Source organism: Mustela putorius, unplaced genomic scaffold (genome assembly GCF_011764305.1).
Source record: "Mustela putorius furo isolate JIRA1106 unplaced genomic scaffold, ASM1176430v1.1 tig00537335_pilon_pilon_pilon, whole genome shotgun sequence".
Lineage (NCBI taxonomy): Eukaryota > Metazoa > Chordata > Mammalia > Carnivora > Mustelidae > Mustela > Mustela putorius.
The window spans coordinates 4,715,209-4,728,340 of NW_025422457.1; the positions used below are offsets into that span (position 1 = coordinate 4,715,209).

The 13,132-nt window shown below is 37.3% G+C and overlaps 1 protein-coding gene across 5 annotated transcripts in view; it reads right to left on the reverse strand.

The window, feature by feature from the left end:
• EDEM3 (ER degradation enhancing alpha-mannosidase like protein 3) overlaps window positions 1-13,132 on the reverse strand; it is a 78,033-nt gene that overhangs the window by 14,636 nt on the left and 50,265 nt on the right. For 2 of the 5 annotated variants that reach the window (XM_004767953.3, XM_004767952.3), the window contains exons 14-19: window positions 12,903-13,068; window positions 12,235-12,389; window positions 11,208-11,364; window positions 8,704-8,895; window positions 7,107-7,272; window positions 2,673-2,858 (exon numbers count right to left, since the gene is read on the reverse strand). In XM_004767953.3, the coding sequence (XP_004768010.1) occupies window positions 2,673-2,858; window positions 7,107-7,272; window positions 8,704-8,895; window positions 11,208-11,364; window positions 12,235-12,389; window positions 12,903-13,068 (1,022 nt within the window). The remainder of the gene's footprint in view (window positions 1-2,672; window positions 2,859-7,106; window positions 7,273-8,703; window positions 8,896-11,207; window positions 11,365-12,234; window positions 12,390-12,902; window positions 13,069-13,132) is intronic. The other 3 variants (XM_045074290.1, XM_045074291.1, XM_045074289.1) reach the window with 3 other exon arrangements.

The window sequence follows — 13,132 nt, forward strand, 5'->3', positions numbered from 1 at the left end:
CAGGCCATGATCCTAGGGTTCTGGGATCGAGCCGCACACTGAGCTCCCTCGTCAGTGGGGAGCCTGCTCCCTCTCCCTCTGCCTGCAACTCTGCCTACTTGTGCTCTCTCTCTCTCATCAAATAAATAAAATCTTAAAAAAAGAGAGAGAGAAGGGGCACCTGGGTGGCTCAGTGGGTTATAAAGCCTCTGCCTTCAGCTCAGGTCATGATCCCAGGATCCTGGGATTGAGCCCCGCATCAGGCTCTCTGCTCAGCGGGGAGCCTGCTTCCTCCTCTCTCTCTCTGCCTGCCTCTCTGACTACTTGTGATCTCTGTCTGTCAAATAAATAAAATTAAAAGAAAAAAAAGAGAGAGAGAGAGAGAATACTGTTCAGATAGTATTTTTTGTACAGTAGCACACCCCCCCACCGGTTTTCCTTTGTGACATTTCAGTTACCCGCCATCAGCCGTGGTCAGGAAGCAGATGATCTTCCGCCTCCTGACCCAGCATCAGAAGGTGAACAGTAGCCTAATGCTAGGGTCACACTGCCCATGTCATTCCTCTCGCTACATCTCATCAAGTAGCATTTTATCACCTCATATCACCACAAGAAGAATGGGTATAGTACCGTTAAGATATTTTAAGAAAGACCAGGTTCACATAAATCTCATTACAGTATATTGTTCTAACTGTTCTGTTTTATTATTAGTTATTGTTATCAGCCTTTTATTGTGCCTAATTTGTAAATTAGACTTTATCACAGGTATGTATGTATAGGAAAACATAGTATATATACAGAACAGTAGACCATCCATAGTTCCTGGCACCTACTGGGGGATCTTGGAATATACCCCCCACAGATGTGGGGGCAGGGGAGGATCTATAGTAGAATTTATCTTTTTCTCTTATTCTTTCTCTGGTATGAGAAGCATATGCTTTACTATGACCTTGTAGTCCTAATCCCATGCACCCCTACACATATATGTATTTTTAAAACAAGCTGATATTTTAAAGACTTTACATTATATTCAAATAAAAGTGATCAAAATTAATACATGCCAAAACAACAGCATCGTCATTAGACTGACTCTTACATGGACTAGTGAGTTCATCTATACTATATGGATATGTAATTCATAGGATTTGTTAGGACAGGATCAATAAAGAATTTTTATTGTGGGAGAGCTGACTAGACATGAAAATCTAATTACATTAATCCAGATATTATCATGGTATCCACTGAAACAAGTTATATGTATATATATATTTGCACATGCATGTGTGTATATATATACACACATACACACATACATATATACATATACATAACTTAAAGCTTAGTAATGCAAGATACTTACTACTATTAATAATGTAGCTTGGAATCATTTTACCTTTTAATATTGCTGCTGAAATTCCAATGGTAGCACAAATAGGGGGGAGAAAAGCAAAGGCATTAAAGAGTTATATGGAGTAATAATTTGCCTGTGTTTGATGTGCCTACACGCATATATGGAGGAGAGAGGATCCGAGTTGAGAAAAAAGACTCAGAAAAAAAAAAAACCAGGAACACAGGAGGATTTAAGAAGATTAGAAATCCTATTCTGTTCTGTTTTTATTTCTACATCTTTACAAACATTCATCCTATTCACTTCATTGTTCTTAAATACTAGACACGTGGAAGATCCTCAAAGAAGAATAAAGTAACACAAGAAGAGAAGATAACACACTGATCTGGCTAGTACCAGAGTACCACTGAACTTTTTTTTTTCCCCACTGTTTCACTTGGAAGTTACACTGAATTGAATCAACCACCTACCAAGCTGTTGGACAAACATCCCCAGGGATTCAAGAACCCTGCACAAATCCCACAACGTTAGTCATAACGTTGGAGGCATCTGCAGAGAGAAATACAGTTCTCTCTGCAGATGCCTCCAGCGGCTAGGTAAGCCCGCTCCCAGAAGCACGATGGCAGTCTATGTCTGATGGGTCACTTTCCCTCACTCCTCCACTATCCCCCGGTGTCAAACTAAAAAAGAGTACTAGTGAGACCTTGCATTTATACAATTATTTGGGTTTCAAACAACTTTCAAGTTACTAACAAACATTTTGGCCTAGAGAGGACTACATATTGTCACAACTTAAGGCATGCTACCCTGTCCTTCACACACCAGCCAGTTTTAACTCTTGTAACTTATAAATCCTTATGTGATAAACGTACACCTCGGTGGACAGAACCTGCTAGATTTTTACTGCCTTCACCAAGACAGTGGTCATCTGATTATTGGTGGTCTGCTGAAACCCAACTACTATTACATTGTATATAATGTCATTCCATACAATCTTTTTATTCCTTATAAAAGAAATGTAAGATGTAGTGTCAGTATAATTGAACAGTGAACACCTGAGACTGTTTAAATTGACTCTCTTGATATATTAGCTATATTTTTATCACTGGGCAGAACCATAGCAGAAGTGATAAATGTCATATAAAAAATAAAATTCGAAAAACATCCTAAGTCAGCAAACAAAGCAAAATAAATGTTTTACAACTCTTATTTCCAAAAATATTTTTCGAAACCATCTTCTATTTTACCAGTTAACCAAAAGTAACTTTTTATAACTCATTTTTATTATCTAACTAGTAAAATCAATGCTAAGCTGTATAAAAAACACGTGATTTTTTACCCTTACCTCTATCTTTTGCTTTGTCAGAAAGAAGCACTTCCACCTCCTCATACTCCCGGATGGCATCCAGTATGATGCTTCCTTCTTTACTGAATAAGAACAGCATGGGGATCTTGATGTCATCTGTGTCTTTTCCATCACCCGCCATCTGGAACAGAGGGGCAGTATCACTGCTGCTCCCCTCATTGTCATCTAGCCAGGAAATGAATAGAGTAAACGTCAAAACCTCTGTCCATTAAAAAGATCTATAGACCAATCTTTATTATTGTTTTCGCCTGTTGGCGGCATTTATTTTATCCATCAAGAATCAGAAAAGTGAACATACTTTTAGAGCTCACTAATTCCATTCCTAGAAATTTATTCTGAGGAAGAACTCAAAACAAGCAAAATGATCTAGTTCTAAAGTAGTTTACTGGAGTACTATTTGTAATTGTGAACAACTGTGAATTATTTTTTTTTAAAGGTTTTATTTATTTGACAGACAGAGATCACAAGTAGGCAGAGAGGCAGGCAGAGAGAGGGGGGGGAAGCAGGCTCCCTGCTGAGCAGAGAGCCTGATGCGGGACTCGATCCCAGGACCCTGAGATTATGACCTGAGCTGAAGGCAGAGGCTTTAACTCACTAAGCCACCCAGGCACCCCTATTATAAGCAAATTATAATTAATTACTTAATGGAACACACAGAAAAACAGAATATTACTATTACATGAAAAAGTAGAACACAATAATCCATAATTATGACTAAAAACTTCCATATGCTTATAAGAAAGCCCAGAAATATAAATATTCAAAGCCTTGGCTTACAATGATAGAATTATGAATGAAATTTCATTGCTGTTTAAGATTTCCTTTAATGGCATTTACCAAACTATTAAATGATAGCTCCTATTTCTATACTGTTCACAAAGAAGAATGATGATCGTGGTTCTTCCTCTGTAAGTTGAGGTGAACACTACAGTTGTTTCACACGGGTGAGGTAACTGCTGTAGGACTGCTAAATAACTGCTTTACTGGTGAGGTGGTCACGCCCCCCTCTAACTGCGCTGCGCAGGCCAGATGAGAAGCCTGCCTGTCCCTTCTCAGAGAGCTTGCTGTGATAGGCCCTGCTAAGTGGAGAATACCAAGTAGGACTCTCCTCCTTAGCGATAATTGATTGGACAAAGCAGGGCCACCTGGCTCTCAGTCTCTCTAGAGGCCCCGGAAGTGGCACACCGCAAGACGGTTTCAGTTAGCAATGGACAGGGATCTAATAAGGGGGCACAGACTCAGGACTGAGGCTCTAATTTTAGAATGACCTGTTTGGAACTAATGAGCAAAGAGGGAGCAAGCTGGTGAGAAGCTGGAGAATGAAGCAGAACTGCAAAGAGATGCAGCGAAGAGAGTCTATGAAGAGAAGAGAGTATAGGAAGACTGAAAGATACGAGAGAGAGATGTGAAAAACTCTAGCAGCTATCATGGTTTCTGATGACTTTTATTCAGCCGAATTTCTTACTCTCACATTCAATTAAAATAATCCAGTTCCGGGGACGCCTGGGTGGCTCAGTGGGTTAAAGTCTCTGCCTTCGGCTCAGGTCATGATCCCAGGGTCCTAGGATCGAGCCCCGCATCAGACTCTCTGTTTAGCGGGGGACCGGATTCCTCCTCTCTCTCCCTACCTGCCTCTCTGCCTACTTATGATCTCTGTCAAATAAATAAATAAAATCTTAAAAAAATATACAAAAGATTGGGGTGCCTGGGTGGCTCAGTGGGTTAAAGCCTGCCTTTGGCTCAGGTCATGATTCCAGGATCCTGGGATCGAGCCCCACATGGGGCTCTCTGCTCGGCAGGGAGCCTGCTTCCTCCTCTCTCTGACTGCCTCTTTGCCTACTTTTGATCTTTGTCTGTCAAATTAAAAAAAAATCTAAAAAAATCTAAATATATATATATGTATATATAATATATATATACACAATAATAAAATAAAAAAATAAAATAATCCAGTTCCATGCAGTAAACAAACCTCCCTTCTTAAACCAGCTTAAATCAATTATTGTCTCTTGCAGCCAAATGATTATTCTAAGATAATTTTCACTTTTAGTACTTGTGATAAAAAACAGCTAAGCCCTAATCTGCTCATTTATATACAATGAAAACCAGCAAAACCAAACAAAATACTTCATCAGAAACAAAAAAAAAATAATAAATAGGGAAAAGATGTTATAATACAAGAAATTTTCTCTTTAAAAGTGATATTTCCTGGGGCACCTGGGTGGCTCAGTGGGTTAAACCTCTGCCTTCAGCTTAGGTCATGATCTCAGGATCCTGGGATCGAGCCCAGGATCAGGCTCTCTGCTCAGCAGTGAGCCTGCTTCCCCCTCTCTCTCTGCCTGCCTCTCTGCCTATTTGTGATCTCTGTCAAATGAATAAATAAAATCTTAAAAAAAAAATTTCCTGAGAGTAAGGATCATTGCCTCTTACTTGTTTACCCACTGAACTCAGTAGAAGATTCTAATAACAGCTATTAAAGAAAACAAACTTGAAAAACCTTGCAGAGTATAGAATACCTTGAGAATAAGACTTAGTGGAAACCTAAACTACTCCATATGTGTTCCAGCCCTTATTTCTTCTATTTTATATTTTTTAAGTCTTGGTAAAGAGGTGTTCAAAATGATAGTGATGACAAGTTATTAAATTCCTCAATAAAAACAACCTCACAGTGTGGAAAATCACCAAGGATGAAGAGATCATTTAAGTTGGGCAGCAGCAGCCTTTTTCTGTAATTGGCCAGAGAGTGAATATTTTAGGCTATACAGTTCTCTACTCTTACTGTTGCTCGGAAGTAAGCATACACAATATGGAACAAACAAACATGGCTGTGTTTCAGTAAAACTTCTATTTACAAAAAAAGGCAGTGATGTGGACTTGGCCTACAGGCTGTAGTGTGCCAATTGCTGATTTAAGTTATTAAGCAGAACTTCTCCTAATACTGAATTAACTAATGAAATCTCTGCACTCAATAAATCAGCCCTGAAGTGCCCGTATAGGATAAGCAAAAGGAAGAGTAAATAATTATTTTCACTGAAATAAATCCTAGTATTTTATTTCAAATGCCTTAATTTTTACTTACCTTGAATTGGAAAAGGAAATCTATCCCAGAAAGAAGGAAAAAATTCAAAATAGATTTTTCCCTGTGCGAGAAGCTATAAAAACTTTTAACTTCATAATTAGGATGTGATCTCAGGTCTTGCAGTTCTGAATATAAACTATATACTTAAAGCAAAGAAAAATTTGGGGCACCTGGGTGGCTCAGTCAGTTAAGTGTCTGACTCTTGATTTGGGCTCAGGTCATAGTATCAGGGTTGTGAAATCAAGCACGGCATGGGGCTCCCTGGTCAGTGGGGAGAGCCTGCTTGAGACTCTCTCTCTGCCTCTCTGCACCCTCCACCCTGCTCCTTCTCTCTGAAAATAAATAAACACATCTTTAAAAAGGAAAGAAAAATTTCTTTTTTTCCTGGCAGTCAAGGTCTGCTTGTTCGTGATTTTCTATGAAAAATAAAAGAGCAGAACACACTGGTTGAAATACGGAGGTAAAATGATTTGAGTTCGTAATTTCAGTGGAAAAAAGACCCAAGGAAAAAAAAATTTGCTAGGAACTAGTGCTTATACCTATGATATGTAAACTATTATACTAAGACATTTTGTATATATTATAGTCAAACCTTAAAACCACCTGGAAGATATTTATTACCACTTCTACTAGAGCTCAAAAAATATTCTACTGAGGGGCGCCTGGGTGGTTCAGAGGGTTAAGCCGCTGCCTTCAGCTCAGGTCATGATCTCAGGGTCCTGGGATCGAGTCCCGCATCGGGCTCTCTGTTCAGGAGGGAGCCTGCTTCCCTTCCTCTCTCTCTGCCTGCCTCTCTGCCTACTTGTGATCTCTCTCTGTCAAATAAATAAATAAAAAATCTTTAAAAAAAAAAAAATTCTACTGAATAAACCAATAAACTAAAGCTAAGCCAAGGTCACACCATGATCTTGCGGCGGAGCCAGGAACTGCACCCCAATGTATTTGAGTCCAAAGCCTGCATCTTTGTGGAGGAATGGGTATTTTTAATGGCTTCCCACTGGAGGTGCCAGAGTGTAATTCTTGCCTTTAGAGGGCTTTGGATCTGAAAGCACATTTTCTTACCATGCTGTTGGGTGCTTTGGGGTGCCCCCACGTTCTTATCTGTCCCAAGTACTTTTATTGGCCTTAATATACAGAAACCCCAATCTAGACTTTCAAAAAAGATATACAAGACACAGACATTATTTAAGAGAGTCACTGGATTACCCACCCATTATGCTGTCTGGTGAACTAAAAATAATGTGATGAATTCTGCTAACATTTTGACAAACCCAAGGAAAAATCCTAAAAATGATCTCCTCCCAGTGTACCCAATGGCACAGAGGAGTACTCACCAATAACAATGCCACCAATGGCACCCGCATTCTGAATGTTGCGAGCCTTTTCTGCAAACATGCACTGTCCTCTTTGTATCAAAGCGATTTTTCCCATCACTGCCTCGGGGTTAGTAAGCTCTGAACAACCATTGTATGGTTTACTGCTTGCAACAAATCCTCTGGTCTGTCAGAAATAGAAGGAAGTTAAATATCCTTTTGTCTTCTCAAATCACTCTCTAGTCAATACAATTCACCATCTAGGGCTTTACTTCATTTCTAATGATAACATATCCAGTATAAATTTAGCAAAAAGTTTTTGTTTTGAACTCTTTTGCAAATCATAGTACCCAACCAACATTTTACTGTGCTCTGCAGTTTATAAAACATAACTACTTTTTAAAGCATATAGAGCACATATATATTTGTATATAAAGCATAAATACAGTTTATAAAACATAAATTACTAAAGCTGATCTTTATAATGACTCTAAGAAAAAAATATCTCCATTTTACCTATGGGGAAACTAAGACAGACTTGGGTTACATAATTTACTCAAAGACACAATGTTAGTAAGTGGTAAAGTTGGAATTCATAGGCAGATTCACTTCATACCCACATCCACACTTAAAATAGCTGGGAACCACTTTTAAACCATCATTATAGGCAGAAAAATTTTTTGAAAGAGGGGAAAAATGGATTTAATCTACATGAATCTGTAAGCAGCTCTCTTCCTAGAATGATCAATCCATCCGAGAACTGATTTTGAAGATACCAACATAAAGATACTTTAATATCCCTCTCTCTCCTAGAATGCAAACTCCACAAGGGCATGATCTGCACGAGCTTCATAAACAACACACACAGCTAACATCTAAAACAGGACCTAGAATACAGTAGTACTGGACTCAAAAAAGAGCTGCTTGACTGGATGAGTCAATCTATAAACATTTAGAGCTTTAAAGTACACACACAAAAAACATCTCCGTTAGAGGGAATGGAGTTCAAAGAGCATTGGCTTTAGATTATCAGGCAACTTGGGTCTGGTCCCAACTCAGCAACTAGTTACATGAATGTGTGAACTGTTTAACAATGTAGGTATTTGTTTCCTACATTAAAACTAAGGGGCTGGGCTAGCTTAGTGGCCTTCCGAGAGTTGGCTTGGTGGGACCACAGTGTCATGCTCTCTATGGCCACCTGAGCGAGAGCATCTCTGGTTTTAGTTGTGTTCTACCTTAAAGCTCCAAGTTAGATTTCTGTTCAATGAAAGGTTCTAGTAGTTGCTAAAAAGTCCAAAAAACCATTTTTAGATAAATTAAAGATACCAAATTACAGAACAGGCCAAGAACTAGACAATATGTGAACAACATTTTAAGTAAAATTTTTAAGCATGTTGTATACATAAATTATGACTCAAAATTTTCAAGATATAAAAAAAAAATTTTTCAAGATATGCTTTTAACTTTAATCTGCTTTAATCTGGGAGAATGGATATTTGGGTTTTAGTAGATTAAATATTTAGGTTTAACAAACTGAAACTACTAAATTAGACTAAGCAATGAGACAATACTTACACAATACATTCAGTTTCAACAAGCATATTGTAAGTGTACACACCTCTTTATGTTTAGACAGATCTAGCCCAAACTGAGCTGGTCCAGCAGTTAACACTACCCTGCCAAAAAATGGGTGGGAAACAATTTGTACAGCCCGTGGAGGTAGCTGCTGTTCTTTCTGTTGCTGACTTGACAATTCAATCATCTCCTGCATAAACCTCAACCCATCTTCAGCATCAATTGAACTAGCAGCCTAGGGAAAAAAACAGATTAATTTTATCCTTTTGAAATGAAAACTTTCAACTTTCTGATGTCTTAAATACTAATGCACTATATAACCTACTCTAAAATTTCCCCTTTCGGTTTCAGTCCCTATCAAATACTTATGGCCTGATTTGTCCTAAAAATACTACTTCTGGAAATATTTTCTGAAAGTACATTTGTAATTTTTTTCAACATCTCCTTCACTGTTCTACAAACCACTTCTGATACAAATTGAGAACTGGACTTCCACCAAATGCTGAAATGTTTACTTTGCTTGATTTTTTCCACTGCTTCCCCTTTTAAGAAATAAACCTCATACTGATCCATACTTCGCTTCTTTGGAATTATGATCCAATAATCACACTAAATTCAAAATATATGTATCAGGCTTCTATTAAGATCCCAGCAATGGACTAGGAACTGGGGACAGAGTCTTTCACTTTAAGAAGTTTGTATCTAGGGCGCCTGGGTAGCTCAGTGGGTTAAGCCGCTGCCTTCGGCTCAGGTCATGATCTCAGGGTCCTGGGATGGAGTCCTGCATCGGGCTCTCTGCTCAGCAGGGGCCTGCTTCCTTCCCTTTCCCTCTCTCTGCCTGCCTCTCTGCCTGCTGTGATCTCTCTCTGTCAAAGAAATAAATAAAATCTTTAAAAAAAAAAAAGAAGAAGTTTGTATCTAGAGGATACAGACATATAAATTTACCTATGATAAAATTCTCATGTGGGAAATTAGTCTAGCAGCACAGACAAGGGAATGTTTGATTCTGCCAGTGTGGATCTGGGAAATATTTAGAGAATGATATTTGAATTGAGTCTTAACAGAGGAAAAGCTGAAGAATGCCTACCTTAGTGGAAAAAAAAGGTGGATTCCTCACACTTAACAGGAAAAGTTAATTGTACTTGACAGAGTTAGAGGACAAGACAGAACAGAGAGAAGTTTGGAGACAGAGACAAGTTCAAGACTATCTAGATATATCCAGGTTTGGTGACTTAAAGAGAATGATGCTAGGGGTATTGAGATGGCAAACAAAAAGGAAGAAAAATGGACTGAGATTGGGGCACAAAGAGATAATCCAGGTTTAGACAGAGACTGAGATGCAGACACATGTCATACATATGACCGGCAGATAAAAGCTGAATTTAAGAGTATAGGTAGGAATCAGGGTTACCTACGTACATCTAAGAAATCACACGTACAAAGATGACAGCTGAGCTTGCAGAAACAGATGTGACTGCGAAAGAAGAATACAGAGAGAAAGGGGTGCGATCCAGACTCTCTGGTAGTGCCTACATTGAGTGGCTGTGGCAAAAAAGGAAAGTTCCAAAGGAACGCACAAAGCAATAAACAGAAAAGTAGAAAAGTTATATGTTGCTGGAATGCCCTGAAAGCCAAGAAAGGGGTATATTTTAAAAAGGGTCAGTCAACAGTTACAAAAAAACTAATCAAATAAGGATTAAGAGGTCACTGGGTGGTAGTTATGCCATTGGTGGCGTAAGTGAACATGTCACTAGAGATGCTGCTCTCTCTACTGAAAAGTGACAGTAAGTGAAACATAAGGGAGCAGGCAGAAGACTCTTTAAGAAAGGACTGATATGACAACAGAGATGAGAAAAGAAATCAGAGGGAAAACTAAGGTTGTGGGAAGTCTGGATTTGAGATTAAGGGATACCATGTTGAAATTCTTTAGCAAACTGTGTTTTTTCTCACAATCAATATATTAATAAGGTGAATAAACTGAAAAATTAAAAGGTCTCATATTATGAAAGCTTTTTAAAGCAAAAAACAATAGAATTTTCTCAAAAAGCTATGTTATTTTTCCTAGGCATAAACAAATACTTGCAAATTTTGATTTTCACAACGAATAAAAATAAAATAAAAGATTTTTGGAAACTAAAATACTGTAAACTACAGAGGTACTGAAATGAATTACTAGCTTTTAAGATTTGCTGTAAAGGGTGGAAAGACAAGGTGCTGAGAAACAGAAAACTCTGAACTTGAGCCCTACATTTGACTCTACTGATTTCAGAAAATTACCCAACCTATTCGTGATTTTTTTTTGATGTTTTATTTTTTTAATTTAATTTTATTTTTTCAGTGTTCCAAGATTCATTGTTCATTTGATTTACACTAGGAAGGGGCCGAATTACATGGCTTTCCAAGATACTTCCACGTCCTAAAATTCTGATTCTCTAACTTTAAATCACATATTAAAAGTTTTTAGAAAGCCAAATGTCATTATCTTATGAAAGCTGATGAGACCAAAAAGGGCAGAGATGGTAACTAATTAGTACAGCAATGGCTTACTTGGATTGCATGTTGAACCAACTGGACTCTCCCATCTTTGAGGTGAATCAAACTCACCCCCATCTTCTTCAAGATTTCTAAATGTTCAGAATTAGTGGCCATGAAATCTCTGGCTCTCAGAGGGGGTTTAGCTCCACTCCTGAAACTCTCCTCTCTGCTAAAAGTAATTATAGGCAAGGCTTAGAAAACTACAAATCAGAACTGGGGAAAAACCCAAGACAAATAAAAATAATTTTAGATACTTGCAAAACTGCTAGTTTTAGAACTAGTAGAACTGGAAAAACTGGAAACAGCTATTTTCTCATATATAACTTAGTTTATTAAGTGGCATGGTCAAATATATTTTACAGTTACCAAAGCATGTATATTATCTACAAGTCTGTATTAGTCGACAGCCTTATAACTATCTGAAAGCACAGAAAAGGTTGGCTTGGGGATTTGTTATTATTGATTTCTTCCCTGAAAAACAAGGAAGCAAAACAGCATTTCTATCTGTGCATAATAACACTCACTTAAAAAAAAATTTTTTTTTTAATTTCTTATTGATGGCCTTTCTAATGTAACTATTTAGGAAAAAATGAACTCATTAAGCCAAAAAATTTTATTTAAAAACTAAGAATCAGTACTTCATCAAAAAACAAAATCAAATGAAATAAGAAACTGTATTTTCACTACATAGAAACTACAGCTTAAAGGAAAAATACTTCCTACATAAACAAGATATGTGGAAGTATTTGAAGAAACTATTTTGTGTAAAAATGAACTACAGAAGTTAACTATTATATGCCACCCACTGACTATTAACAGTTCATTAAACAAAATAATCACCATAATAAATTTCCATAATAAGAAATAACTTTGCCATCTAACTTTACCAATGAATAACTTTTCATTAGTGATAACTACATACTTCAATATGTTTTTGGTCTAAGTGAACATCTTCTTGGCCGTTATATATTCCTTACACTCTCTGTCATTTACTAACAATTAACTTCGTTATTAACAAGTACGAAATAAAACATCTTACACTCTGATGATGCCTCTAGGACAGCTCTTATCCACCACATTTTTCAAGGGTTCACGAATACTCTGAGCATACAGTGGATCATTAGGAAAGAGAATCTGAGTGTTTGGACAAGTCCAGTCAAAATTACTGTCATCCAGTTCTGTATAATCTGAGGTCTACAATATAAAAGAATGTTACATAAATAAAAATAATTATTTTACTAAACATTATAGCATGTTCATATAAAACATTAAGTGAAATCTAAGCGTGTATAGGATAAACAATATAATAAAACAAGAATACAATAAGTGTATATAAGATAAAACTGTAAGAAAACAAAATAAAGGGGGGCGCCTGGGTGGCTCAGTGGGTTAAGCCGCTGCCTTCGGCTCAGGTCATGATCTCAGGGTCCTGGGATCGAGTCCCGCATCGGGCTCTCTGCTCAGCAGGGAGTTTGCTTCCTCCTCTCTCTCTCTCTGCCTGCCTCTCTGCCTACTTGTGATCTCTCTCTGTCAAATAAATAAATAAAATCTTAAAAAAAAAAAAACAAAAGAAAAAAAAATATCAAGTGTACTTTTCTTCCTGCCATACATATATTTATTGAATTCTATTCATGAATTATTTTTCACTTGGAAAAATAACCACATAAAAGAGAGGAATAAGACATTTAATTAAAAAACATAACCTACTGTATTCTTCTTAGAGATACTTTGATTTGTAGTAGAGAGCCAAAGAGGTAACAGATGAGCTTCTGTTGTAAAGATGTAATCTTCTATGTCAAAAATAATGTCCTCTTTATCAGCAAATAGCAGGTAAAGATACTTAAACATCTCAGCCAAGAAGAAAGAATCCATCCTGAGATAAAAAGTCACAAATAAATCTAAGAACATAAAAATATCCAATGCCAACTATCTGAAAT